The sequence below is a fragment of the Erinaceus europaeus genome, chromosome 15 (genome assembly GCF_950295315.1).
Source record: "Erinaceus europaeus chromosome 15, mEriEur2.1, whole genome shotgun sequence".
NCBI lineage: Eukaryota > Metazoa > Chordata > Mammalia > Eulipotyphla > Erinaceidae > Erinaceus > Erinaceus europaeus.
The window spans coordinates 19247231-19274788 of record NC_080176.1 but is presented as its reverse complement, the minus strand read 5'-3'; the positions used below and the strand labels follow the sequence as shown (position 1 = coordinate 19274788).

The 27558-nt window shown below is 53.4% G+C and overlaps 2 protein-coding genes across 5 annotated transcripts; one reads left to right on the top strand and one right to left on the bottom strand.

The window, feature by feature from the left end:
- Positions 1–2350: 2350 nt before the first annotated feature.
- RNF40 (ring finger protein 40) lies at positions 2351–22624 on the bottom strand. The gene is made up of 20 exons (XM_060173073.1): positions 22541–22624; positions 22233–22434; positions 21646–21813; positions 21391–21532; positions 20094–20300; positions 17071–17192; positions 16797–16943; positions 16626–16700; positions 14358–14477; positions 14089–14268; positions 13752–13887; positions 11705–11826; positions 11198–11625; positions 10988–11105; positions 10707–10856; positions 10330–10542; positions 10126–10251; positions 6816–6956; positions 6604–6705; positions 2351–3214 (listed from the first exon to the last, which is right to left on the bottom strand). The coding sequence occupies exons 2-20, from the start codon at positions 22359–22361 to the stop codon at positions 3038–3040; spliced, it is 3003 nt and encodes a 1000-aa protein (XP_060029056.1). The 5' UTR covers positions 22362–22434; positions 22541–22624; the 3' UTR covers positions 2351–3037.
- Positions 22625–22702: 78 nt separating this feature from the next.
- CFAP119 (cilia and flagella associated protein 119) lies at positions 22703–27531 on the top strand. 4 transcript variants are annotated; one of them, XM_060173086.1, is made up of 9 exons: positions 22703–23228; positions 23961–23992; positions 24734–24799; positions 24942–25111; positions 26131–26201; positions 26363–26449; positions 26532–26601; positions 26690–26779; positions 27302–27531. In XM_060173086.1, the coding sequence occupies exons 1-9, from the start codon at positions 23079–23081 to the stop codon at positions 27478–27480; spliced, it is 915 nt and encodes a 304-aa protein (XP_060029069.1). In that variant the 5' UTR covers positions 22703–23078; the 3' UTR covers positions 27481–27531. The 4 variants fall into 4 exon arrangements, with proteins under 4 accessions (XP_060029069.1, XP_060029070.1, XP_016046765.1 ...); XM_016191279.2 differs by having other exon boundaries at positions 22706–23228; positions 26333–26449; XM_060173087.1 differs by lacking the exon at positions 26690–26779 and having other exon boundaries at positions 22704–23228; positions 26333–26449.
- Positions 27532–27558: the final 27 nt, after the last annotated feature.

The following is a 27558-nucleotide window of genomic DNA, read 5'->3' as shown; positions in this document are numbered from 1 at the left end:
GTCCCAGGTTAAGTTCCTCAAACCACCATAAGCCAGAGCTGAGCAGTGCTCTGGTTAAAAAAAAAAAAAAAAAAAAAAAAAAGCAAGCTAGGAAGAGAGAAAATCAGACATCACTCTGGTACATGTCCTGCCGGGGATTGAACTTGGGCCCTCATGCTTGAGAGTACTATGCTTTATCTGCTGCACCATCTCCTGGGCCACCCAATTTTACTTTTTATTTTTTTGAATGCTTTTATTATTGGGTAGAAACATAAATTGAGTGGGGAGGGGGAGACAGAGGGAGAGACACCTTCAGACCTTCTTCACTCTTCCTGAAGCTTTCCCTCTATCTGGGTCCTTGTGCACTGTAATGCAAGCACTTAACCAGCTGTGCCACCACCTGCTCCCCCATTTTACTTTTATGAGAGACAGAAAAACAAGGGGTCAGGGGTAACCAGTGCATTGCTCAGCTCTGGCTTATGGTGATGCTGGGGATTGAACCTGGGACCTCGAAGTCTCAGACATGAGTCTTGTATAGCCATTATGTTATCTCCCCTGTCCTAAATAAGAAAACAATAACGATCTATTTATTAATAATAGAAGAGAAGGAGAACTAGAGCATCACTCTGGCACAATGACGCTAGGGACCAAACTCAGGACCTCATGACTGTAAACCCAGACCTTCAGCTGCTGCGCCACCTCCTGGACCGATTGAGTTTGTTTTATATTTATTTGATAGAGACATCCAGAAATCGAGAGAGAAGGGGGCGGTAGGGATGGGAGAGAGACAGAGACACACCTGCAACACTGCTTCACCACTTGCAAAGCTTTCCCCCTACAGGTGGGGACTGGGGATTTGAACCTGGGTCCTTGCACATCGTGACATGTGTGCTCAACCAGGTGTGCCACCACCTTGCCCCCACGTGTTTTTTTTTTAATTTATTCCCTTTTGTTGCCCCTTTTTAAAAATTGTTGTTACTGATGTCGTTGTTGTTGGATAGGACAGAGAGAAATGGAGAGAGGAGGGGAAGCCAGAGAGGGGGAGAGAAAAATAGACACCTGCAGACCTGCTTCACGGCTTGTGAAATGATCACTCTACAGGTGGGGAGCCGGAGGCTCGAACCTTGTGCTTTGCGCCACGTGAGTTTAACCCGCTGCGCTACCGCCCGGCTCCCCCAAGGTTGTTTTATAAGAGACGGACATGATCTTTAGGCCTGGGGCTAGGAAAGAGCTGTGCTGGAGGAGTTGGGGCCTAGATGAACATAACCAGGAGGTGATGGCGGAGAGGACCCGCAGTAGGCGGGAAACCAGAAGAGGGCAGCACCACAGAATACAGGAAAGTTTGTTTTTAAGTGATTCTTTTTTTTTTTTTTTAACCAGAGCACTGTTCAACTCTGGTTTATGGTGGTGCGGGGGGTTGAACCTGGGACTTTGGAGCCTCAGGCATAGGAGTCTGTTCGCATAACCATTCTGCTATCTCCCCTCCGCCCAGGAAAGTTTGTTTTGATAGCAGAGATGGAACCCGAGGTCATACATGCCAGTTATGTGCTCCATCTCCCTGCCCTCAAAGGTTTATTTACTTGCTACCAGGTTATTGCTAGGGCTCACTGCCTGCTCGACAAATTCCCCACTGCCGACTGCAAACAGCAGCTGGTTAAGCTGGGCTTTCTGGCAACACCTCACCCGTCTCCACCGGGAGACTGGGGCCAACTCGAGGTGTCAGGGGCTCAATCCAGCCTGTGGCCAGAAGGGGCAGGCGGCCGCCGCACTGCAGCCGCTCCCGCCCGCCACGGGCCCCGCCCCGCCCCGCCCCCAGGGGTGAGGCCTCGCCTCTGTGACGCGACGCACCGCGCTCTGCCCGCCGCCCGCGCCCGCCGCCACTTCCCGGGCGGCCTGATGGCATCTCCCGCCGCCGCCCGCGCCTCGGCGAGCGCGCCCACCGCCGCCAGCTCCGCGCCCGAAGCCACGGCGGCCCGCACTTCGGTCTCCAGCCCGACTTGGCCGGGCGGCTCCAGCCCCGCCGCCGCCCCTAGCGCCCGCTGGGCCCCGGACGCGGATACGGCGGCCAGCCCCCGCGAAGGCTCGGCCGCTGAGGGGAATGCGGGGCTGCGCGGAGGAGCCGCCGCCCCCGCCCCCAAGCCCGCGGCCCCCCCCCTCAGCGCTGACTCCAGCCCGATGGCTGCGCCCTAGGAGCCTGCAGCGCCCTGAGCTGGGCGGCGGCGGCAATGAAGGAAGTAACCGAGGCCCCCGTCTGTCTGTGCCCGCGCGGCGCGAGGCGGGGCCCGCACTTCCCAAGGTGCATCGCGCGGGGGGGGGGGCAGTTGGAGCGGCGCTTTCTCCCCGCCGCGCAGAAAGCGTGGCCACTGCGGTGTGCGCTGAGGTTGGCCGTTTATTCAGAACCATGTCCAGCCTGTACGGGGCTGTGGGTCCCGGGGACCCGAGGCCCCTGCTGCCGCCTCCACCGTGTCCGGCCGCTGGCGGCGGCGTGGGGAACGGGCTCAGTCACAGGGCGTTTCGTTTGAAGCTCCTCCACCTGGAATGATCGCAAGTTGGCGGGCGGCTGCTCTGCTCCCTCCTGGGAAGCTGGATCCTCTGCAGTTAAGGCCACCAGGATGAAAGCAGGGGGCAGCACTGGGGACCCACCGGGCTTTGGGGTGCAGGAGGGAGAGGGGGAGCTGGGAGGGGTCTGGTGAGGACAGTACCAAGATGAAGGCAGAGCACCAGAGCTCCCTAGAGGGCGGCAGGCGGTCCTGCCCGGGCTGGGGACATTGGGGAGGAGCCCCTCTCAGAGCAGGACTCTGAGAGGCCAAGGCCACCCCGTGCTCACTGGGTTGGGCGCTTGTCCCCGGGGCTGGGGGGCTCGGCAGCTTCCAGGAAGCCCCACCCTGCGCTCACGTGGCCGGCTGGCTGCTCCCACCCACCGGCACGCACCGGGGCTCCCCCAGCACCGAGTGGGGGCAGGGGCCGGGTCCCCGGGGTGCGGAGTGGAGGGTGAGGGAGGGGCTGGGGGCACAGCCCCCAGGGTCCACAGGAATTCCAGAGTCCGGGGAGCGCGGGTTCAGCTGATGTAGACGCGGTGGAAGTCGTGGGCTCCGAAGGCCGCGTTGCACTTGGGGCACTTCCTCTGCCGGGCCTCATAGCGACCCCGCACACACTCGAAGCAGAAGACGTGGAAGCACTTGGTGAGGACCGCGTCCTTTTTGCGGGTGTTACAGCAGGGGCATGTCAGCCGTGCCTGAGTGGGCGAAGATGGCAATGGGGAGCCGTCCTGCCAGTGCCTCCACCCAGCCTGCCGGGGGCTGGGAGCCAGGCGGATCGGAGCAGACCCTCACTATGAACCTGGGCCGAGGAGACCCGGGCTCTGAGCCCCCAAGTCTCCTTTGGCCTCTCCAGTAAACCCTCTGGTGTTTGACCACTATGTGCCTGCTCTCTGCCTGCACACGTTGATGTGCAAGGACTTAAGGTTTAAGGGTCCCCTGACCCCCACCTGCTGGGGGAACACTTTGCTACTGATGAAGCAAGGTGTCTTCCTCTCTGACCACCTTCTCTCTTGAATTATGTCTCTATCCAATAAACACCGTTTTAATTTATTTTTGCCTCCAGGGTTATTGCTGGGGCTCGGTGCCTGCACCACGAATCCACTACTCCTGGAGGCTATTTTTCCCTTTTGTTGCCCTTGTTTATTGTTGTTGTTATTGCTGTTGGATTATTGTTATTGTTGGATAGGAGAGAAATCAAGAGAGGAGGGGAGACGGGGAGAGAAAGATAGACACCTGCAGACCTGCTTCATCGCCTGAGAAGTGACCCCCCTGCAGGGAGGGAGCCAGGGGCTCGAACCTGGATCCTTACAGCCATCCATGTGTGCTTAACCCACTGCAATACTGCCCGACCCCTTTACTTTGTATATTTTAATTTTTTTTAAATTATTTATTCATGCGAAAGATAGGAGAGAAAGAACCAGCCATCACTCTGGTACATATGCTGCTGAGGATCACTCAGGACCTCATGCTTGAGAGTCCAATGCTTTATCTACTACACCACCTCCCAAACCACTATTTTAATTTTTTAAGAGCAAATATTTTTTTAATATATATATATATATATATATAAAATATATAAATAAATAAATAAATAAATATATATATATATTTATATATATATATATTTATTTATTTATTTATTTTTAACCAGAGCACTATTCAGCTCTGGTTTGTGGTGGTGCGGGGAATTGAACCTGGGACTTTGGAGCCTCAGGCATGAGAGTCTGTTTGCATAACCACTATGCTATTTACCCTCCACCCTTTTTTTACTTATTTTTTAAAAATTGTATTTATTTTCCCTTTTGTTGCCCTTGTCTTTCTGTTGTTATTATTGATGTTGTTAGGACAGAGAGAAATGGAGAGAGGAGGGGAAGATGGGGAGAGAAAAAACACCTGCAGACCTGCTTCACCGCCTGTGAGGCGACTCCCCTGCAGGTGGGCAGCCAGGGGCTCGAACCAGGACCCTTACGCCGGTCCTTGCGCTTTGCACCACCTGCGCTTAACCCACTGCACTACCGCCCGTCCCCCCAAATATTCATATATATATTCCTTTTGCCCTTGTAGTTTTATTGTTGTTATTGATGTTGTTGTTGGATAGGACAGAGAGAAGAGGAGGACAGAGAGGGCAAGAGAGAGACAGAGACCTGCTTTACCACTGCTGAAACGACTCCCCTGCAGGTGGGGAGCTGGGGGCTTGAACCAGGATCTTTAAGCTGGTCCTTGCACTTCGCGCCACCTGCCCTTAACCCACTGCGCTATCGCCTGACTCCCTATATTTTAATTTTAATTTTTTTTTTTTTAAAGTTTTCTTGGGGCCGGGTGGTGGCACACCTGGTTAAACGCACGTTACAATGTGCAAAGACACAGGTTTGAGCCCCTGGTCCCCATCTGTAGGGGGAAAGCTTCACAAGTGGTGAAGCAGGGCTGCAGGTGTCCCTTTGCCTCTTTCCTAATCACTCCCTTGCCCCTCGATTTCGACAGAAGGGTCCCTGGTATCCATTTAATAAAGATAATTTAAAAAACAAAGTTTTCTCAGGAGTTGGGCGGTAGCACAGCAAGCTAAGTGCACGTGGCACTAAGTGCAAGGACTGGTGTAAGAATCCCAGCTTGGGTCCCCGGCTCCCCACCTGCAGGGGAGTCACTTCACAGGTGGTGAAGCAGGTCTGCAGGTGTCTATCTTTCTCTCACGCTCTGTCTTCCCCTCCTCTCTCCACTTCTCTCTGTCCTACATAACAATGACGATGACATCAATAATAACTACAACAATAAAACAGTAAGGGCAACAAAAGGGAATAAATATTAAAAAAAGCTTTCTCAATTCAGCACCCGATTCCCCCCCCCTCCGCCTGCCTGAAACTCTGGCCCACAGGCTCCAAACCCTCAGATCCCAACCCTCAGCAGACAGTCTCTTTGCCTTCAGTCTGGCTTTTACTCCTGAGACCTCATGAACCTGAACCTGAGGGTCTCTCTCCTTCCTCAATACATGTGTCTCTCTCATTGCTGACTCACTTAACCTCCTATGGCACCATCCCTCCAGGCCACAGGTTTCTCCTCCCCTGCTCACCAGCTCCTAAGCCTTACTGAGCTTCCCAAAGGATAGCCCAGATTGGTCCTCCAGCCCTTTCATTTGAGCATCTTCCCACACAGCCAAGCCTCTCCTAAGGCACCTTGCTCTTTTTTTTTTTTTTTTTTAAACCAGAGCACCACTCAATTCTGGCATATGGTGGTGTGGGGGACTGAACCTGGGACCTCAGAGCCTCAAGCTTGAGAATGTATGCATAACCATTAGGCTAGCTCCCCCACCAAAGCCCCTCATTCTTTTTTTCCCAGGGCGCTGCTCAGCTCTGGTTTATGGTGGTGCAGGGGATTGAACCCGGGACTTTGGAGCCTCAGGCATGAGTCTCTTTGTGTAACCATTATGCAATCTGCCCCCGCCCCCAGGCCCCTCGTTCTTATGCTCCTTTATCGTTGTCCCCAACACCTGCTCCTCTCAAGTCTTGAATGCCACTGGCCCCCTACCCAGGTCTCAGCACTGGCTGTGGGAGGTGAGTACGTGCTCCACTTCTGGCCTCTACTCCTTCCGCCCAACCCCAATTGCACAGCAGACCCCGTCACTCTGGTGAGAAACCACTCGCTGTCCCACACAGCCCGCAGGAAAAGCCAGATCACGCCCTGCTCACCACCTGTGCATCCCCACCCCGTCTCTCTTCCACCTAGGACAGCCAGCTCCCCCTCCGCGGCACGCCTCCTCCACTGGAACCTCTACCTCTGGCCCTCCTCGTAACCAGAACTCTCTCCTCTCCGCCCCAACCTGCTCTTCCAGGCTCACTTGGCAGCCCATCCTTCCAGGGGCCTGCTGACCACCCCTGCCCCAGGCAGGTTAAAGGGCACACGAGGGACAGTTCCTTGGCTGCTGCCTCAGACAGACCATCAGGTTCAAGCGCTCAGACAGCTTTTGTGCCCTGAAGTCAGTCTGTGCAAGACTCGGCCACCTGCCCTCCAGCTGCTGTCCTCCTCCACTTCCGGAGTCCTTAGACTACACTACAACGTCTGCCAAGGGCCCCATGCAGCCCCTCGGCCCTACCTTGTACTCCTTGATCTCCTCCTGGAGGATTTCGTCGGCATCAGCGTAAACCTCCACCTTCCTCTGCTTCTCCAGCTTCCGCCGCAACCGGGAGATGTCCTCCTGGGAGCAGGGGTGAGGCTGAGTGCAGGTCCTATACCTGCCCGAGATCTCTGCCAGCGCCCAGGCCGTGTTGGTGCCCAGAGGCCACCCGCCTGCACCCAGGCACACACCTGAGCCCTCTTGAGGTTGAAGCTCTCCTTCTCCCGGGCGGCCCGGCTCTCTGCCAGGCAGGGCTGGATCTCCCGTAGCCGGGCCTGCACATGCTCCAGCTGTACCTTCAGGTCCTCTGCCAGCTGGGCCGCTTCCACAGCCTGGGGTGGGGGGTGGAAGGGAGGCTGAGACCCACATATGAAACCACAGTCCGCAGACAATGGTATTAAACACTGAAGTGAGGCCTAGCTGGTGACGCACCTGGTTGAGTGCACATATTACAATGCCCAAGGACCTGGGTTTGAGCCCATAGTCCCCAGCTGCGGGGGTAAAGCTTTGCAAGTGGTGAAGTAGTGTTGAAGGAGTCTTTCTTTCTCCTCTATCTCCCCCTTCCCTCTCGATTGCTGGCTGTCTCTACTGAATAAATAGATAATAAAAATGTTAAAAAATTTATAATAGTAATTAAAAAGTAAATAAACATTCTAGTGCTGGGGAGCTAGGCAGTAGTGCACCCAGCTGAGTGCACATGTTTCAGTGTGCTAGGACCCAGGTTCGATTCCCCACTCCCCATCTGTAGGGGGGAAACTTCACAAGCACTGGTACAGTCTATAAGTGTCTTTCTTTCTCCCCTTCCCTCTCGATTTCTCTTGGTCCTATCAAATAAAATTAGAAACAAGCAAAAAGTCAGCAGCAATGGATTCACAGTGCTGGCACCCAGCCCCAGCAATAACCCTGATAGCAAAAAAAAAAAAAAAAAAAAAAGAGAGAGAAAAAGAGGCAAATGGTGGTGCACCTGTTAAGCACTCACATTCCAGTGAGCAAGGACTCAGGTTCAGGCCCCACACCTGCAGAGGAAAAGCTTCACAAGTGGTGAAGCAGGGCTATAGGTGTCTCTGTCTCTCCTATTTCCCTCCCCCTCTCAAATGCTGTTTTTATCCAATAGTCAATAAAAGACATTTTTTAAAAAACAAATACATAATATATATGTATGTATGTAACAGACCCACAATCCTAGTGCTGAAGCTGGGACCCTCCCTATGCCCCTCCCCTCCTGCTCAAGTCTGCCTTCATTCTGACTTTTCCGGTTCACTCTGCTCCCCATAACAAGCCACAAACACTGTTTCCCTATAACGTCCCCCGGCCTCAGCTCCAGTGTCACTGACTGAGAATTAAGGTGACCTGCAGCCAATTCTTTTATCTATGGGGGGGCCGGCCTGCTCTACCATACCTCCAGACTAGAAGCTGACGCTCCTGGAGCACACTCGGGTTCCTGTGGTTTCTCTAGCACTCAGCAGAGGCGCTAACACAGCAAGAACACACATGACAGTGCTGACATGAGTCAACTGGAGAAGAGCAAGGAGCAGCAGGGGATAGAGGAGGAAAGCTGGGAGCGGCTGGGTGCTGGTGGTGTGTGCCTGGTAGTGCATGCCCGTCATGGTGCCAGAAGACCTAGGTTCAAGCCCCCAGCCCCACCTGCAGGGCAGGGGAGGAGCTCAGTGAGAACACCACTCCTTTCCCTGTCTCTCCAAACAAAATGCCGCTCAGCAGCAGAGCATATGCTTGATGTTCTAGATTCAACTTCTGGCACATTAAAAAAAAAAAGTAGGGAGTCGGGCTGTAGCGCAGCGGGTTAATCGCAGATGGTGCAAAGCACAAGGACCAACAGAAGGGTCCCTGGTTCGAGCCCTGGCTCCCCACCTGCAGGGGAGTCGCTTCACAAGCGGTGAAGCAGGTCTTCAGGTGTCTATCTTTCTCTCCCTCTCTTCTCTCCATTTCTTTCTGTCCTATTCAACAACGACAACAATAAAAAAAAAAAACAGGGACAACAAAAGGGAATAAATAAATAAAGTATTTAAAAAAAAAAAAGTACTAGGGAAATAGCATAACAGGTTCTGCAAAAGACTTTCATGCCTGAGGCTCCAAAATCCCAGGTTCAATCCCCAGCGTCACCATATGCCAGAGCTGAGCAGTGCTCTGGTAAAAAAAACAAAACTGTTAATCCTAGCAGTCAGTGAAAAGTACAGGGCTGGCCGTGCTACTCTTAAATATTTACCAAAAAATATTATAGTAAACACACACGCACTTTTAAAAGCACTGGAGGGAGTTGGGCAATAGCGCAGCGGGTTAAGTGCACATGGCACAAGGGCCAGTGTGAGGATCCCGGTTCGAGCCCCGGCTCCCCACCTGCAGGGGAGTCACTTCACAATTGGTGAAGCAAGTCTGCAGGTGTCTTATCTTTCTCTCCCCCTCTCTGTCTTCCCCTCCTCTCTCCACTTCTCTCTGTCCTATATGACAACATCAACAGCAACAACTACAACAATAAAACAACAAGGGCAACAAAAGGGAATAAAATAAAATTTTAAAAAAGCACTGGAATCTTGCACATTCTCAATTTCACCATTCCTGGGTCAACTTTTCCATTCAGAAGCACACCACAGCACTAGTGCTTTGTCCTATGATGTGGTGTCTCCATGTGGAACTGGGACTTCACCACCCCCACCCCCCTGCCTGCCCTTACTAGGTAAACTCCACTGTCTTCTGGCCCCTAAGCTAGGTAATTCTTTCTTCACTGGTGTTACTGCTCAAAGCAGATTCCTGGGGAGTCGGGTGGTAGCGCAGCGGGTTAAGCACACGTTGTGCGAAGTGCAAGGACCTGTGTAAGGATCCCGGTTCGAACCCCAGCTCCCCACCTGCAGGGGAGTCGCTTCACAGGCGGTGAAGCAGGTCTGCAGGTGTCCATCTTTCTCTCCTCCTCTCTCCATTTCTCTCTGTCCTATCCAACAACGACGACATCAATAACAACAATAGTAATAGTTACAACAATTAAACAAGGGCAACAAAAAGGGATAAATATTTAAAAAAAAAAAAAAAAAGATTCCCCCCACCCCCACCAGATAGACAGAGACAGAGAGGAAGTCACTAGAACAATAAAGCTGGTAGCGGCCAGGCTGGGAGCTTGGTCAGGCACAGGATAAAACGAGTGCCCCTGCGAGGTGTCCGTCAGGCTTATGTGACTGTGTACTGATATCCCCATATTCCAGCCAACTGACAGAGCGAAAAGCTATGAGCCCCAAGGCCAAAGATGCAGGCCTCAAACCCAGTTCTCTCTTGCCTTCTTTGAGTAAATCAACGGGCTTCTTGAAGCCTGTCTCCTCCAAATTACCACAGGATACTGCGATCGAGATGTGACCAAGCACACAGTCATCAGCACAGTGTGCCAAGTGGGAGCTGGGGGGAGGCGGGTGGCAGAGCCGGCTGTTGAGTTCCCGGGGTGCAGTCACAACAGAAGTGAGGCTGGGGGTCAGCAGCGTCCCTCGGACCCAAACTCACCTTCCTCTTGTTGAGCTCCAGGGCCTGGCTGCGCAGCGTCAGCTCCTTCTCCACGCCGCCAAGGCTGCCTTGCAAGGCCCGCTCTTTCTCCTCCAGCTTCTGCACGGTCAGCAGCTGGGCGTCCACCTTGAGGGAGGGGCGGGGGCTCAGGGCAGGGCACTGCTGTCTCCCTGGCACTGCCCAGTGGGCCCGGGGCGGCCATACCTGGGACTTGAGGCCGAGCACCTGCTCGCCCAGTTCGTCCTTCTCCTCCCGCAGGAGCTTGTGGATCTGGTTGGCCTTGATGCGCTCTGACATCAGCTTGAAGTTGGCGTCGTCCTTCTCTCGCAGCTGCTGCAGCAGCCGCCCGTTCTGTTCCTGCATGTCCTCAAATGCCTGGCCCGTCACGTCCATCTCCGACAGCAGCGCCTCCTCCTCCTGTGGTGAGTGTGTGCAGATGTGGGGTGTGAGCAACGGACAGCGAGACCACAGGGAAATGTGCTTGGGAGTGGGCCTGCGTGGTCAGCCAGCCAGAGGTGCCCGGCACGCGAGCTGAGGCCACCCCAGCGCTCGGAACAAAGTGGCCCCAGAGGGAGTGGCACCTGCTTGGTGGCACCCAACTTGCGCTGCAGGTGCTCGATCTGCTCCTCCGCCTGCCGGATGCGCCGCAGGGCATCCTCATCCGCGATCTTCTTGCTCTCCCTTCGGTCCCTCTCCTCGAGTTCCCGGATGCGGCTCCGCAGATCGTCCACCTGTAGCCGTGGGGTGGGAGGAGTGGGGAAGGGAGCACTGGTCACCACTTCCTGCTGGCCTGGTGCTCAGCTCAGCCTGGGACCTGGGGAGCAACCTCCCAGCATGCCCTGCGGGCCCTACCTGCCCTCACCTCAGCCTTGGCCTTGCGCTCGGCGGCCATGAGCTGCACCTTGTCCCGCTGCTCCTTGGGTGCCGACTTGTACATGTCCAGCAGCAGTTTCATCTCCTTCTGGCTCTCCTGAGCTTTCCTGGGGAGGTTGGAGGGGACACAGAGAAAGGCCCGGTGAGCAGGGTTGGGGATCCCATTCAGGGACGGGAGGAGAAGAGAAGAGGGCCTCACTTAAGCTCCGCTCGAAGACCTTTGAGGAGCTCTGACTCCTTCCTCTTGGCCTCCTCCGCCTTGGCCTTCTCCCGGTCAGCCCTTGAGAGGGCTGAGGCTACCGGAGGAGGCCCCACACCAGGCCCTTCCCGCTCCCGGAGCTCCCGCTTAGGCCTGGCCTCGGGTTCTCGGCCCCGGCTGGAGGGGCCCTGGGGGCCAGGGGTTAGAGCCTGGCCGTCTTCCTCAGTGGGAAGCTGCTCCTCTTTCTTCATCGGCACCGGAGCTGTGGTGGTCCCAGGCGTGGAAGCCACCTCCTTCCTGTTGTCAGGGGCACTGAGAGGGCCTGGGCCACCCTCCTCTTTGCCAGGAGCTGGGGTGCTGATGGTCGAGTCTTCTGGGTGGCCCAGGCCAGGGATGGAGTGGGTGGAGCCGCTAGTTTGGGCCCGGAGCTGCAGCAGCAAAGAGAACAGGGCCAGGTGAGTGGGCTCGCTGGGGTGGAGTCAAGGCTCCCCGGCGGCCCCTCCTCACCTTGCCAATCTCAGCCTGCACCTCCCGCAACTTGCGCTTATAGCGCTGGGCGTCCCCCTTCAGCTGGTGGTTGTGGTTCTGGAGGCTGCTGATCAGGTGGCGCATCTCGCGGTTGATGGGCCCTGGGGGAAGGCGAGTGGGGCCTGCTGGCGGGAGAGCTGTCGCCGGGCCCAGATTCTCCCTCTTTACCCTCTGTCTGCCTCACTTGGGCTCACTCTCTGGGCTTTTGCCCAGGCATAGTTTCAAAGCCTAGAAGAGAGCCTGCTCCTCAGGTGCCATTGAAATCCTTTTCCCACTTTTCTTAATTGGCTCGAGACAGAAACTGAAGTGGGAGGGAAGGAGTGAGAGAGGGAGGGACGGACAGATGGACAGAGACACACCTGCAGCAGTGCTTCACTACTACTAACACTTCCTTCTGTGTGTGGGGGCCAGGAGCTTGACCCTGTGTCCTTGCATATGGTACTGTGTGTGCTCGACCAGTTGTGCCACCACCAGGCCTCTGAATGTCCTACCTCTGTTATTTATTTATTTTTAATTTATTTTATTTACTTATTGGATAGAGACAAAGAGAAATTGAGAGGTGAGAGCAAGATAGAAAGAGACACCTGCAGCCCTGCTTCACCACTCATGAGGCTTTCCCCTTGCAGGTGGGAACCAGGGACTTGAACCCAGGTCCCTGTACACTGTAAGGTGAGTGCTGTTAACCCGGTGTGCCACTACTAAGCCCCTGAATGTCATGTCTGTTTTTTTGTTTTTGTTCTTTTTTTAGATTTTGTTTATCTATGAGAAGGAGAAATGGAGAGAAAGAAGCAGACATCACTTGGGTAGATGTGCTGCCAGGGATCGAGCTTAACACCTCATGCTTGAGAGTCCAATGCTTCATCTACTGTGCCAACTCTGGACCGCTCTCTTTGTACCATCAGTGACTACCTCAAAGGCAGAGACACCACAAGGTTGGGGTGGCTGGGGGGACGTGGCACAGGCTTGTGCCCTGGCTGAGCTTGATCCACTAGCCACTCAGTCCACCAGGACCATCACTGTGCCTTTGAACTGCATGCTGTGGTCCTTTTTTTTTTTTTTTTCGGCTAGAGCACTGTTCAGCTCTGGCTTATGGTGGTGCGGCTGTGGTCCTTTTTAAAAAATACCTATTTTATTTTGTAGGATAGGAAGAAACTAAGAAGGGAAAGGAGAGAGGGGAAGAAGGAAGAGAGATACCTGCAACACTGCTAGTGAAGCTTCCCCTCTGTAAGTAGGGAATGGGGTCTTAAACCTGGGCCCTTGTGCATAGCAGCATGTGTGTTCAAGGAGGTGCACCACTGCCTCTTTCTTTTTCTTGACCAGAGCACTGCTCAGCTCTGGCTTCTGGTGCTGAACCCCAGGAATGAAAGTCTGTTATGTAAACTGCTGAACTATCTCCCCGGCCAGTGGTCCCATTTTCCATCGAGAGCTGAGGCGCGGGGCCGGGTGGTGGCGCACCTGCTTGAGCACACGTTACAATGTGCAAGGATTCAAGTTCGAGCCCCTGGTCCCTGCCTGTATGGGGGAAGCTTCACAAGTGGTGAAGCAGGTCTGCAGGTGTCACTCTGTCAAAGTCCCTCCCTATCTCCCCCACTCTCGATTTCTGGCTGTCTCTATCCAGTAAATAAAGATAATAAAAAAATTTTAAAAAGAGGGGCCAGGTGGTGGCGCACCTGGTTAAGCACACACATTACTGTGCAAAAGGACCCAGGTTCAAGCCCCTGGTCCCCACCTACAGAGGGAAAGCTTCACAAGTGGTGAAGCAGGGCTGCAGGTGTCTTACTCTTTCCTCTTTACCTCTCCCCTCTCAATTTCTGTCTCTATCCAATAATTAAAAGAAAGAAAGAAAGAAAGAAAGAAAGAAAGAAAGAAAGAAAGAAAGGAAGAAAGGAAGGAAGAAAGAAAGAAAGACATAGCAGAGGCACTGTAACAGGAAGGGGCTTGACCTCCTAGCCTGGAGGAATCACAGCCCCACCCGGCCCGGCAGTTCCAGAGAAGGCTCCGCCCCAGGTCCATGCTCACCACATACCCGCCTGCTCGTTGGCCGCCAGGTTCTGTTCGAACTCGATGCGCAGCATCTCGTACTCCTTGCGGACCTGCGCCAGCGTGTCCTCCAGCTGGATCACCTCAGTGCGAAGCTTCTTCTGCAGCCCCAGCTCATCGCTCTGTGGGGATGGAGGGCATTCTGGACTCCCAACCCCACAGCCCCCTGGCCAACCTCAGACCTCAGCGTCTTAAGAGAGACTCTGCTCCCAAGAGAGCCCTGGGAGGCATGTGAGGCCTGGACTGTCTGCACAGGAGCAGGCCCTCACCCCCAGCTCAGCACCAGCTCAGCCAGCGCCCCTCCGCCCAGCCCAGGGCCACACCTCCATATGCTCGATATGCCTCAGGTGAGAATTCTTGGTGGCCAGCAGCAGCCCCCGGGCTTCATCCAACTGGGTCTTGACTTGCAGGGACTCGTTGTAGAGCAGTGAGAACTGGGCCTGCAGCATGCGGTATTCCCCCGTCTCCCGCACCACCTCCTCGGGCAGGCTCCGCAGAGCCACCTGGGCCAACGACACCAGGGAGAGGGGTCAAGGCTCAGCCCCCACCTTGTAGGCTCGGGCCCCCCACCCCCACCCCACACACAGCCCACCTTGAGGCGCTCGTTGGTCCGCACTGCCCCCTGCAGCTCGGCCTGCAGCTTCTCTAGGTCTGCCATGCGGCTGTTGGCCAGGTCCTGGTTCTCCTCCAACTCTGCATTCAGCATCTCAAACTACGGGGTGGGGAAAGCTGCAGAGGTCGGGCAGGGCTCCAGCAGGCACCCCACCTGGGCTCCCCTGTTCTGGGCATGGGCAGAACCTGAATTTCCAGGGACAAGCCAGACTCAAGCATCCTCCCTAGCACTCACTTTCAGGGAAGTGAAAGGGAATTCAGCTTTGCATACACAGGGCTGGGAACAGACGCCCATAAGGGACAAGGAGTCGGGGATGTGCCCTCCAGGAGGAATGGAAGAGCCGGCTGAAGAAGAGAGAAACTGGCCTCCCACAACACCAAGAAAATACAGTGAACAGAGGTGAGAGAATGAAGGCCGGAGAGGAAAGCGACAGAGATCAAATACAAATACACCCTCTCAGAGGTGTGCCCTCAGCCACCCAGCGGGCAATGCCAATCAACTCCAACACAGTGGCCCAGGAGGTAGTCCAGCAGATAAAGCACTGGCCTCTCAAGTATGAGGTCCTGAGTTTGAGCTCAGGCACACCACATGTTCCAGTGGTGCACTGGTACTTTAATAAAAAGCAATGAATCTTTAGAAAATAAAAGGGCTTTTTTTGATTTGTTTTTGTAAAAGAATTTTTATTTATTCATGAGAAAGGCAGGAGAGAAAGAGCCAGATCTAAACTCTGATACATGTCCTGCCAGGGATTGAACTCAGGGCCTCATGGTTGAGAATCCAATGCTTTATCCACTACGCCACCTCCTGGACCACAAAATAGGGCATTTTCTCTGTGCTTTCCATTGCAGTTCTATGTGCTGGTAACACTATGGTTTTACAAGGCTATTATTGTGGGCCAAGGAGATAACACATGAATGCAAAAAGGCATTCATGCCTAAGGTACCAAAGGTCCCGGGTTCAGTCCCCAGCACTACCCCAAACAAGAACTGTGCAGTGCTTTGGCAAAAACAAACAACTGAAACTACTTTTGTCTCAGGAATATGATTTCCTATGTCCTCAAAGTGTTAGTTCATCCCAAGCATCACAAGCACACCACCTCCCCACAGTGGTAGGGTACCAGGCTTCCAACCACCACTTAGTCCCGACCCCTTTAGCAGTCTCAGATCTGCTAATATAGACCAAGAGTTATTAAAATGCCACCACTTGATCTTGCTTTGTTTTAGGAATCCCACACGATTATCCGGTATCTGTCTTTCTCCTTCAGGTTAATTTCACTCAGGTTGTGGTCTAGGAAGTGGTGCAGTGGGTAAAGCACTGGACTCTCGAGTCTGAGGTCCTAACTTCAATCCCTGTCAAGGACGCATACCAGAGTTCTAGTTCTAGTTCTAGTTCAGGCTCTAGTTCTCTCATTAGATATGTCATTGAACTCTTTTTAAATACTTTTACTCATCTTACAGAGAAAGAGACAGACAGACAGACAGACAGGTAGATAGATAGAAACATAAGACAGACATGACCCTCTGACTTATGGTGGTGCTGGGGATTGAACCTGGGAGCTCAGGCAAGAAAGTCTTTTGCAGGGAGTCAGGCGGTAGTGCAGTGGGTTAAGTGCAGGTGGTGCAAAGCACAAGGACCGGAGTAAGGATCCCGGTTCGAGCCCCCGGCTCCCCACCTGCAGGGGAGTCGCTTCACAGGCGGTGAAGCAGGTCTGCCGGTGTCTGTCTTTCTCTCCCCCTCTCTGTCTTCCCCTCCTCTCTCCATTGCTCTCTGTCCTATCCAACAACGACAACAATAATAACTACAACAATAAAACAACAATGGCAACAAAAGGGAATAAATAAATAAATAAAAGTCTTTTGCAGAACCATTATGCCGTCTCCCCATGTACTACTAGAATGATGTTCTGGTTCTCTCATTAATACACTACTACTAGTAATGACATACCTGACACTTCATGCACGTACATGCCAGCCTTGTATTTCCCTTAGTGTATCTGCCCCTCTAAACTAGAATCTAGGCCCCAGAGAGCTTTAACTTTATCTGCTTTCTTTTCCCACGACATGCCTGTCTCCCAGTATAGTGGCAGGCACACAGCGACCACTCACTACTAAATTACACATAGGAGTGAGTAAAACAGAGAGCAGCATGGGGGGCACGGAAGGGTCTCAGAGTGCTCATTCTGGAGGCGACCACAAGGCTGGAGAATATGAGGGTCATGGGCGGGATGCAAGACCAACGTGGGCTCACCTTCTGCATGTTGAGTGTGATCTGGCCACCCTGAAAGCCAGCGGAGCTCCCAGACACGTAGTAGCCGGAGTTGAGCTGTGGAGTGGAGAGAGGCAGACGGGTGTGAATGGACAAAACCCGGGCCCTCCGCCCCCGGCCCCGGCTCCTGGGGCCCTCGCCGCCCAGCCCTACCTGCTCCAAGGCCTCGGCCAGGTGCTTGTTGAGCTTTTGCTCCCGCTTGCGCAGCTTCTCGATGTCCCACTGCAGGTCCTCTACTGTTGTCTCCATCTCTAGCACCTTGGTCTCTGCCGATGTCACTTTGTCCTGGAGTTCCGAGTACTTGGCACAGTGAGAGGGACAGACGCTTAGACGAGGACACCAAGCTCCCTCCGGGAGGTTCTCTTATGTCTATCTGAACCAAATCAAGCCGTGGCTCGGACCCCACTCCCTGGAGCCCAACTCCTACCTCCAGCGAGATGCGGTGATGTTTTTCCTGGAGCTGGGTGGCCAGGTCCTGTAACCGTTGGCTCTCCCGTCCCAGCTCTCGGGTGCGTGCCCGAGACACCTCACTGGGGGGCTCACTGTCCCCTACAAAAGCAAGGCTTATGTAGGAACCTAGCTCGGGGATATAAATAGGGTAAAGTACTAACTTGTCCTGGAGTGAGCGAGCTGTGTGCCCAGTGTGATCCACCAGCTGTCTTGCCAAATTCACACAGATCAGAAGTCCCAACCCCCACAGCAGGTAAGAGGCAATGTATCTAAGATGCTCGGGCTAGAGTGACAGAGCTAAAGGGGAGACATCAGTCAGGCTGCAATACCTGGACTTGCTGCTTGGTCCTAGGAGTTACCAATATTTACGCAGAGTGCTCCAATGTGCTCACCAGCCATAGGGGTTGGGCCCACCAGCATCTTATTACAGCAACTCGGTCCAGACGTCTCGCTCTTTTTTCGATTTAATCAGAGCACTGTTCAGCTCTGACTTGTGGGAATCGGGGGAATGAAGCTAGGACCTCGGAACCACTGTTAGTTCGCCCCCACCCCAGGGTTATCGCTGGGGCTCAGTGCTGGCACTACACATCCACTGCTCCTGGAGGCCATCCTCACTTTACTGGATAAGAAGAGAAACTGAGGGGGGTCGGGCGGTAGCGCAGCAGGTTAAGCGCATGTGGCACAAAGCGCAAGGACCTGCGTAAGGATCCTGGTTCGAGCCCCCGGCTCCCCACCTGCAGGGGAGTCGCTTCACAGGCGGTGAAGCAGATCTGCAGGTGTCTGTCTTTCTCTCCCTTTGTCTTCCCCTCCTCTCTCCATTGCTCTCTGCCCTATTCAACAACAACATCAATAACAACAAGAACTAAAACAACAATTAAAAAAAAAAAACAAGAGCAACAAGAGGGAAAATAGATAAATAAATATTAAAAAAAAAAAAAAAAAAGGGAGTCGGGCAGTAGCGCAGCGGGTTAAGCGCAGGTGGCGCAAAGCACAAGGACCGGAGTAAGGATCCCGGTTCGAAACCCGGCTCCCCACCTGCAGGGGAGTCGCTTCACAGGCGGTGAAACAGGTCTGCAGGTGTCTATCTTTCTCTCCTCCTCTCTGTCTTCCCCTCCTCTCTCCATTTCTCTCTGTCCTATCCAACAACAACAACAACAATAATAACTACAACAATAAAACAACAAGGGCAACAAAAGGGAATAAATAAATGAAATAAATATTTTAAAAAAATTTAAAAAAAAAAGATACTGAGATGGGAAGGGGAGACAGAGAGGTGGAGAAACACTTGCAGACCTGCTTCACTGCTTGTGAAGTGACTGACCACAACACCACCCCAGGTGGGGAGCTAGGGGCTGGAACCCAGATCCTGGCACATGTGTACTTAACCCAGTGCACCACCTTCCAACTCCTCTCTTCCTCTCTCTTTTTTATACAGAGTGCAAAAGACCACAGCACCACAGTTTCTTTCAGTGTTGTGGGGGCCAGGCTCAAACCTGGGTTGCGCACATGGCCAAGTAGCGAACTATGTAAGGGAGCCATTTTACCGGCAGCCCTCCAGTCTTCTTTTTACCAGAGTACTGTTCAGCTCTGGCTTACGGTGGTGCGGGAGATTGAACCTGGGACTTCCAGATTTTTCTAGAGAAGGAGCGGGGAAACTCTTTTCCTGCCAAGGGTCATTTTGCTATTTATATTATCACTTGTGGACAATACAAAATGATCAACTTTAAAATTAGCTCTTGGGAGTTGGGTGGTAGCGCAGTGGGTTAAGCACACGTAGCGCAAAGCGCAAGGACCGGCATAAGAATCCCGGTTCGAGCCCCCGGCTCCCCACCTGCAGGGGAGTCACTTCACAGGCAGTGAAGCAGGTCTGCAGGTGTCTTTCTCTCCCCCTCTCTGTCTTCCCCTCCTCTCTCCATTTCTCTCTATCCTATCTAACAAGGACAGCAACAACAATAATAACTAAAACAACAAGGGCTACATGGGGGGGGAATATACATATATTTAAAAAAAAAGCTCTTGGGGAGTCAGGTGGTAGCGCAGCAGGTTAAGCACATGTGGCGTGAAGTGCAAGGACCGGCGTAAGGATCCCGGTTCAAGCCCCTGGCTCCCCACCTGCAGGGGAGTCACTTTACGAGCAGTGAAGCAGGTCTGCAAGTGTCTTTCTCTCCTCCTCTCTGTCTTCCCCTCCTCTCTCCATTTCTCTCTGTCCTGTCCAACAACGACAACATCAGTAACTACAACAATAAAACAAGAAGGGCAACAAAAGGTAATAAATAAAATATTTTTAAAAATAGCTCTTAATGGGCGGGGGTAGACAGCTTAATGGTTATGCAAAGAGACTCTAATGGCTGAGGTTCCAAAATCCCAGGTTCAATCCCCTGCACCACCATAAGGCAGAGCTGAGCAGTGCTCTGGTACAAAAGAAAAAAGAAAATTTCGTTCTTAACGTTGTCATGAACAAGGCTCCTAATGTACTGACATATTTTTAATTTATTTTTTTTCCTTTTGTTGCCCTTGTTGTTTATTGTTGTTGTTATTGCTGTTGTCATAGTTGGATAGGACAGAGAGAAATGGAGAGAGGAGGGGAAGACAGAGAGGGGGAGAGAAAGATAGACACCTGCAGACCTGCTTCACCGCCTGTGAAGTGACTCCCCTGCAGGTGGGGAGCCGGGGGCTCGAACCAGGATTCTTATGCCGGTCCTTGCGCTTTGCGCCATGTGTGCTTCACCCACTGCCCCACTGTCCGGCTCCCTGTGTACTGACTTTTGAGACCTGACTATCATGACCAAACCAAATGATTTCTCAGGCTGTATCTGGGCTACCACCACCCCCCGCCCCCCGTTCTAGAGGTCAGCCGCAGGAATCAAAGCAGAACCCCCATGCACCATGCACGAGCTACGCCTGCCCTCTGGGTCATGACTAAACGACTTACTGGAGACTCTGGAGTGAGAAGACGATGACGCAAAGGGGATGACGGGGTATAAAGGATAAAGAACTAACCTCGGCTGTACACTCGCTGACAGAGCTCCTCCACTCGGCGCTGCAGGCGGTCTGAGGCCTCCACCACCCGGGACACGGCTGCCTTAGAGAACTCCATCCGGCCCTGCAGCTGCAGCTCCACCTCCTCACTGCTGCTGGCGCCCAGGGCCACCACAAAAGCCAGGGCTGGCTCACTGAGAGGGGTCCGCAGCTGCATGCCCAGGGCGTCTGGGAGGGACAGGCAAATCCTCATGAGAACAGCAGTAGTCACAATTCCAGACTGAATCTTCCAACAGCAAAGGGACTACTAGATCAGGGGCCCAGGCGGGGGCAGATCTGGTTGGGTGCACGTGTTACAGCCCGAAAGGTCCCAGGTTTAAGCCACCACTCCCCATGTGCAGGGAAAAAGCTTCGGGGCGGCGAAGCAGTGCTGCAAGTCAGACAACCAACACCTGCGGACACTGTTCTCTCCCATCTTGAAAGTGGAACAACAGCCTCGGGAGGTAATTTCCTCACAGTCACAGGGCTCCCAAACCACTTCCTCAACGTAAGTTTTTTTGTCATCCCAATCTAAATTAGAACCACACAGGCTAATTTCTTTCCAAGGGCCCTTATACTTCTTGCTTAGGTCAGTATTTTCCTTTCTTTCTTTCTAATGTTATTTCTTTCAGATAAAGAAACACAGAAAGAGATTTCTGCAGCTCTGTTTCACTGCTCATGAAGCCCCACCCCCCCCCCCACCCCCAGATGGGGACCAGGGGCTTGAACCTGTTCCTACACATTTTTTTCTCTGACAAAGGGGACGGGGGGGGGGGGGAGTCACCTTCAGCACTGCTATAGTTTTCATGAAACTTCCACTATACAGGCGAGGACTGGGGGTCTTGAACCTGGGTGCTCACACATGCTAAGGTGGGTGTTCTACCAGGTGAGCTGTCCCCTGGTCTCCTGTATGTTTTGCTTCTCTTTATTTCCTCCAAATCTAAAATTGTGCCAAGTACACAGCCAATGCCTAATTTTATTTTATTTATTTTAACGAAAGCACTACTCAGCTTTGGTTTATAATGGTGCTGAGAACTGAACCCGGGAACTCAAGAGCCTCAGGCATGAAAACCATTTGCATAACCATTATGCTCTCGCCTCAGCCCATTATTTTGTTTTAACTAAATGAGTGTCAGCCCATGAATTTGTTGCCCAAACATGCAAATTAATCTTGTGCGTCTGGAAGAAGACAGAGAATTCAGGAGCCTACTGTCAAAATCCCATTCTCTTTGGAACCTTTCCCAGGACACAATTCAACCACCCAGGGCTCTGGTCCTACCTCTCAGCTCTGATGTCCCTGGCTCTGGGAGAGGGGTCTCTTCACGGGTTGGCCCCTCCAGGGTTCCAGTCGTTTCTGTTCCCGATGACAGATCTCCCTGGCTTTCATGGTGCCGGAGGAGGGTTTCCACCGTTTCATCCAGCTGGACAGAGAAAGCCTCCAAAATGTTAGGACACTTCTCTCCCAGCAGACGAGTCTGAGGACGGGTGGCTGGGTCAAGGCCAGGTCCTGGAAAGCAGAGAAGCATCTACCTACCTGTGCCCAGTAGCGATTGACGATGAGGAGTGTGGCATCATCTGTGGCCTGCCGCTTCTCCAGCTTCTCAATTCGTTCTCGGAGCTCATCTTCACAAGCCTGTCGCTGTTCCAAGCGCTCTGCCAGTTTTTTGTTCTTGAACTGTAGAACCTTCAGGTCCATCTCCTCCTACCAAGGAAAACAAAGGGACCAAGGAAAGGGTTAAACAGGACCCACGAATCCAGCTACTGAAGGACAGAGGAGAACAACTGGAATAGGAGGGAGAGGGGTGGACCCCCCTAACTGCTGAGGGGATTTAAAGACACTCAGACACCTAGAGAGAAAGGCTCTTGGCTGTGAGGAGGGGCCCGGTCTGTTTTTGTTTTGCCTCTTTCCTTGCAGTCAAGTCACTCGCCCCACCCCCTCCGGGGGCCCTGCTTTCCAATGTGTAAAGACAAGCCAAATGTGTTCCTGGTTCGCTTCCACAGAGTGTTCTGTCAAGTGGGCCTTGATAAGCTTGGGGACTGGGAATAAGGTTCTGGACTGTTTGAGCAGACACCAGAGACGGAATCCGGCAAGCTCCGGGGCTGGGGCAGGAGCCCACGAACCGTGGAGGAGATGCCTCCGAGACGAATGGGTTCTATAAGCGTGGTTGTGGTCTTCTCCTCGCGGCTCAGCTTCTCCGGGGGCCCCGAGCCCCCGTCGCCGGCGGCGCGCTTGTTGCCGGGCCCAGACATGGCTGAAGCGGCGAGAAGCCGTGCAGGGTCTCCCGAGGGACGTTAAGGCAAGCGAAGGTGGCACCACCGTCACCTGCAGGAGGCGGAGAGCAGAGGTGGGGAGCGTCCGGTGCTCTGTAGCCCCGAGACTCCCAGCACAGTGCTGCTGGGTGCTGCCCCGCCAGTGCCGGGCTCCTCACCCGCAGCAGCAGGAGCAGCTCAGCTCCGCCATCTTGGCTTGCACCGGACGTCACCGGCCTCTGAACCCAAAGCGCAGGCGCCTAGTGGAGAACCGGAAGTGACGAAAGTCTTGAACTTCCTGTTTCAATTGGTCGCGTTTTGTCCCGCCTCTGAGGTTGCGTTTGGGATCTTCCCAGACGTTTTTTCTTTTGCTCTGTGATTGGCCAGTAGGGAGTTTCCATGGTAACAGACGCCACAGTTTTCTAGCGTTGAAGACAACGCGGGCTTCCCATGACCGAGTTTGAAGGGAGGGCTCGCAATTTAGTACGCACGCGCGTTCTCTCTGGATTAGCGAGGGCAACAGAGACCAGCTTCCTCTCTGCGACCCTTTGACAACCGTCACGCTTGAGACTGGCAGCTCTCGGACAGGGACTCGATCGTGGCTGCTCTGCTCGAGAGCCAGGTGTCCTCAGAGACAAGCGGGACAGAGCCTGCAGGAAACCGCAGCCCGGAAGAGCGAAGAGTTGACCCATCCAAAGCGTATCCCCAGGCCCTGGAATGCAGAGCGAGCAGGACCTCGTCTCCGAACCCCGGCAGGAACCCGCGGAGGAAGACCCGGCCGCGTGCGTGGAGACGGGCAAGACACCCGACTTCCGGATAGTGGTCTCTGCAGAAGCCAATGAAGACCCTTCAGCCACCTTGTTCCCGGTGAGCGCGGGACACAGGCTCCCGCCAATATTGATAAAAGGGCGCCTGGACGCAGCGGGTTTACTTTGCTATTGTGACCCGGGGCGTCGCTGGCTTAGAGGCCGGTTGTGTGTGACCCAGAGTGGCGTCCCCACAAACACTAGAGACGGCGGGGCTCAGCCCCCGCGGTGTGTGGGCTTCACGCTCTGGGGCACTTTACTTATTTACTTTTGGAGGTAGATTAAGAGAAAAACACTACACCACCCGAACGATGTGAAGCCAGGCTGGAATCTGAGTTGTGTGCATGGCAAAATAGGTACCTCGCTGGCGGACATTACATCATACATAGTTTTGGTTTTTAAATCGTCACTTATTTTTGAATAGAGACAGAGAGAAATTGAGAGGAGAGGGGGAGATAGGGAAAGACGCAGACACTTGCAGCCCTGCTTCACCACTCGTGAAGCTTTTCCCCTGCAGGTGGGGACCAGGGGACCAGGGCTTGAACTTGCATCCATGAGCATCGTAGTATGTGCACTTACCCAGGTGCGCCACCGTCCGGCCCCTACGTCATATAATTTTTAAGGTGAGAAGGAAGGAAGCCAGTCTCAGGCCTGCTAAAGACTCTGGAAGGGCCCAGAACACAGCTCTGCCTTGCAGGATTCTTGACACGTAGTGTTAGCCTAGAGGCTGGGAGCAAGGCTTCACTCGGTTCTCTCTGGTTCTTCACTCAGTTCTCCCTGGTTCTCTCTGCAGCCACCATTGCCCCAGCCCAGGATATGCATGTGGTGAGTGTGAAAAACTTGGGACAGTTAACATTGAATAAACATTGTTCCTGTCAAACTGCTGGTAGGTGACTTGAAACCAGCTATTGTCCCTCGCCAGTACAAAGAGAGAAGGACAGGAAGAAAGGGGCCCAAGACAGAGTATAAATGGGATGTCAGGACTTTGTACAAATGGGACACTGAGGCCCACAGTGGGGTTTGCCCAAAGGCATACTGCAAAGGAAATGCAAGGTTTCTAAATAAAGTGATTCTTCCTCTTTTTTACTTTTTATATTTAGTTATTTTCCCTTTTTTTGCCCTTGGTTTTTTTTTTTTAAATAACTTATTTTTCCCTTTTGTTGCCCTTTTTTTTCCCCATTGTTGTTGTGGTTATTGTTACTGATATTGTTGCTGGATAGGACAGAGAGAAATGGAGAGAGGAGGGGAAGACAGGGGGGTGAGAAAGACAGACACCTGCAGACCTGCTTCACCACTTGTGAAGTGACTCCCCTGCAGGTGGGGAGCTGGGGGCTCGAACCAGGATCCTTACACCGCTCCTTTCACCTTTGCGCCCCACTCCCTATGAAGAGATTCTTAACAGTTCATATTGGCCAAAGTGTTGGAAAGGAGGCCTAGAGACGGAAGTCACTTGCTTAGAACACAGCACCTGGGTGGAAGGGTCCAGCTTCAGACTCAGCGCCATCGTAGAACTGCCACGGAGCTAATGTCTAGTGCCTGCCAACTCCTTCTCTTTCACTCTGACAGGAAGTACCTGGACATCCACTCCATGCATCAGCTGGAGAAGGCAGTCGGCACTGATGAGATGAGGGAGTATGAGGGAAGGGGACCAGAGGGGAAGCAGCTCCCTGGGGGGATGGGGCGGGGGAAGGATGAGGAACACATAGCGCAGAGCATGTGAGGCGGTTAAGAGGGGGCCTTCCATCGCCACTTATTCCTTGCCGTCACTCCCAAGGGTGCTGGCCAAGTTGCTGGGGCTAGACTGTCCTGCGGAGAACCTGCGGGAAGCCATCATCTTGGACCTTTTCTCCCATGCAGTCATCTTCTGCCGCCAGCAGGGCTTCTCCCTGGAGCAGACGTCAACAGTGTGTGCCATGCTCCAGGACCTTCACAAAGCTTGTGTTGGTGAGGGAGCAGCTGATGGAGGCGAGGAGGGGGCTGAGGTTGCACATGTGACCCTGGGAAAGAGGGGAGTCCCCACTGCCTGCAGTCTGTCCTGCCATAACTGGCAGGACAAACTAGTTCACCTTTGAAGTCCTCCAGTTACCAAATAAGGATGGAGCATCCTATGAGGCTATCGTTGGAAAGTGTGCAGAGCAGTCAGCAAAATAGCTCCAGATCCCCACCCCCTCATTCCCATTTAAAAAAGATATTATTTGGGCGGGGGCAGATAGCATAATGGTTATGCAGAGACTCTCATGCCCAAGGCTCCCAAGTCCCAGGTTCAATCCCCCGCACCACTGTAAACCAGAGATGAACAAGTGCTCTGGTGTTTTTGTGTCTTTCTTCATCTCTCTCAAAAAAAGTTAAAATAAATAAAATACTTAAAAAAAAAGATACTATTTATGAGAGATAAGACAGAGAAAGAGAACCAGGGCATCATTCTGTACATTGCTTCCAGGGACTGGACTCAGGACTCATGTCTTATTCACTGTATCCAAACGTTTTATCTACTGTACTACCTCCCAGACTAAGATCTACCTTCGCTTTACCAGAACACTGCTCAGTTCTTCCTTGTGGTGGTGTGGGGGACTGAATCTAGGACCTCAGGCATTAGTTTCTGTGCATAACCATTCATTATGCTATCGCCCTGACCCAATCCACTTTTTTTAATTGCTAGTTGCTTTGAAGTTGGTTGGTGGCCTCATACATGTGTGATTTCACTACTCCAAACTGCTTTTGTCCTTCAGAGAAAGGGTGAGATGCTACACCACTGGAGCCTCCTCTGGTGCTAGAGCATCTCCCATGTAGTGCCAGGGCTTGAACCTGGGTCATGTACATAGCCTTTCTTGGAGGCCATGATGAACCCTCTCTCTGACCTTCAATCTGTCACCTGAAAGCCTATGTTTAGTACTTAGTGCTAAGTAAAAGGAAGTGATTAGCAGGGTGGGAAGGTCACTGTTGCATCTTACTTTCCCTCCCAGCAACCCCCCTGGGCAATCTGGAGGAATGTTACCGCTACTTCACCAGTGTCCTTTTCTGCCATGGAGTCAGGGTCAGTTTCCCACCCTCCCTCACCTTCCTCTGAAGGGTGTAGAGGGCTGCCGTGTTCCTGGACAGCCGGGCACTTAGAGCAGACGGGGTGGGGCGCCTGACTGGAGGTGGCCAGCGCTCTGCCTCCCACAGCGGCCCCCCTTCAGCATAAACCTCTTCAAGGAAGAGCAGCTGCTGGCGCTGGCCGATTACGTGGTCAACACCTACTTCCGCCACTTCAAGCTCTACAAATACGTCTTCACGCCACAGGTACCGGGTCATGGACTGCAAGAGGCCGCCCCCGCTGTCCCTCGGTGCAGACGGCTCCCCTCAGCCCCCCCCCCACTTCCAGGTGCAGCTGGATCTGTCTTTGACTTACATGGGACTGCAGCCAGACCAGTGCTCTCCTGAGGGCGAGCCAGGTAAGGGATTCTGCCGGGACTTGGGCTATGCTGAGGGGAGGCTGTGCTCAGCCCAAAGATGAAGCTGCCCCCCATTTCTGGCTTGCAGAGAAGGAAGAAACTGAGGAGGTGGAGGAGCAGGCAGGCACTGCACAGGAGCAGGAAGAGGAGGCAGTGGTCAAGCCAGAGCAAGAACCGAGTGAGGACCCGAAGGGATTCGGGTGCCCTGGCTTGGGGCAGGTGGACAAGGAAGGATTTAGGCCACATCAGGTTGTAGATGTTTTCAGTCACAGCATCCTGTCTCCAAGTGATGCCTTACTCGTACGTCCAGGGTGACAGATCAAAGCACAGCAGCTTGAGTGAACTCCAAGAAAGGGTGATTCTCAATGACTCTAGCGACAATAGTGAACACACAGGCCTCGATTCGAGCATTTAATGTTAACCCCCTCCCCTGCTCCTCCCTGCCCAGAAGTTGCATGTCATCACATTTTACACGTGGGAACTGGTGTGGGGAGGCTGAATAATCTATGTGGTTACACACAGTAGCAGCTCAGCATCCGTGACAAGGACACAAGGTCCACCTCTCCCAGAAGGGCTGGCTGATGTTTTCTGAACGGAAGCCATGCTGTGCAGGCCCCAGGGACCTCTTGGAAGTAGTGTCTGCCCAGCCAGGGGATAAAGACTAAGCCTCAGACCCACCCTTTCTTTCCTGCCCCTGTAGGCCAGGTCACTCTCCTCCGAGCCTACATCAAGTCCCAGCTGAGCAAGGAACTGGGGCAGCTCCAACAGCTGGTGGAGGAACGGCTCAGTGCCAGTGAGGACAGGCTCAATAACAAGCTGGCAGCGCTGGAGCGGCCTTCCCAGACACCTCCAGCCAAAGGCAAGACCAAGACCAAGTGACCCGGTGTTTCTCCCAATAAAGGCTGGGGTCAGAGCGGCCCTTTCCCTGTCCCCCTCCTGAATGCCTTTTCTGGGCTT

Coding starts and splice junctions, on each gene's coding strand:
- RNF40 (XM_060173073.1), bottom strand. CDS start 22,361: ATGTCTGGGCCCGGCAACAAGCGCGCCGCCGGCGACGGGGGCTCGGGG. Junction 14,478..16,625: donor TCACACTCAACATGCAGAAG/GTGAGCCCACGT, acceptor CCCACCCCGTAG/TTTGAGATGCTGAATGCAGA. Junction 10,857..10,987: donor AGCGCAAGGCCAAGGCTGAG/GTGAGGGCAGGT, acceptor CCACGGCTACAG/GTGGACGATCTGCGGAGCCG.
- CFAP119 (XM_016191279.2), top strand. CDS start 23,079: ATGCAGAGCGAGCAGGACCTCGTCTCCGAACCCCGGCAGGAACCCGCG. Junction 25,112..26,130: donor CCTTCACAAAGCTTGTGTTG/GTGAGGGAGCAG, acceptor TTTCCCTCCCAG/CAACCCCCCTGGGCAATCTG. Junction 26,450..26,531: donor AATACGTCTTCACGCCACAG/GTACCGGGTCAT, acceptor CCCCACTTCCAG/GTGCAGCTGGATCTGTCTTT.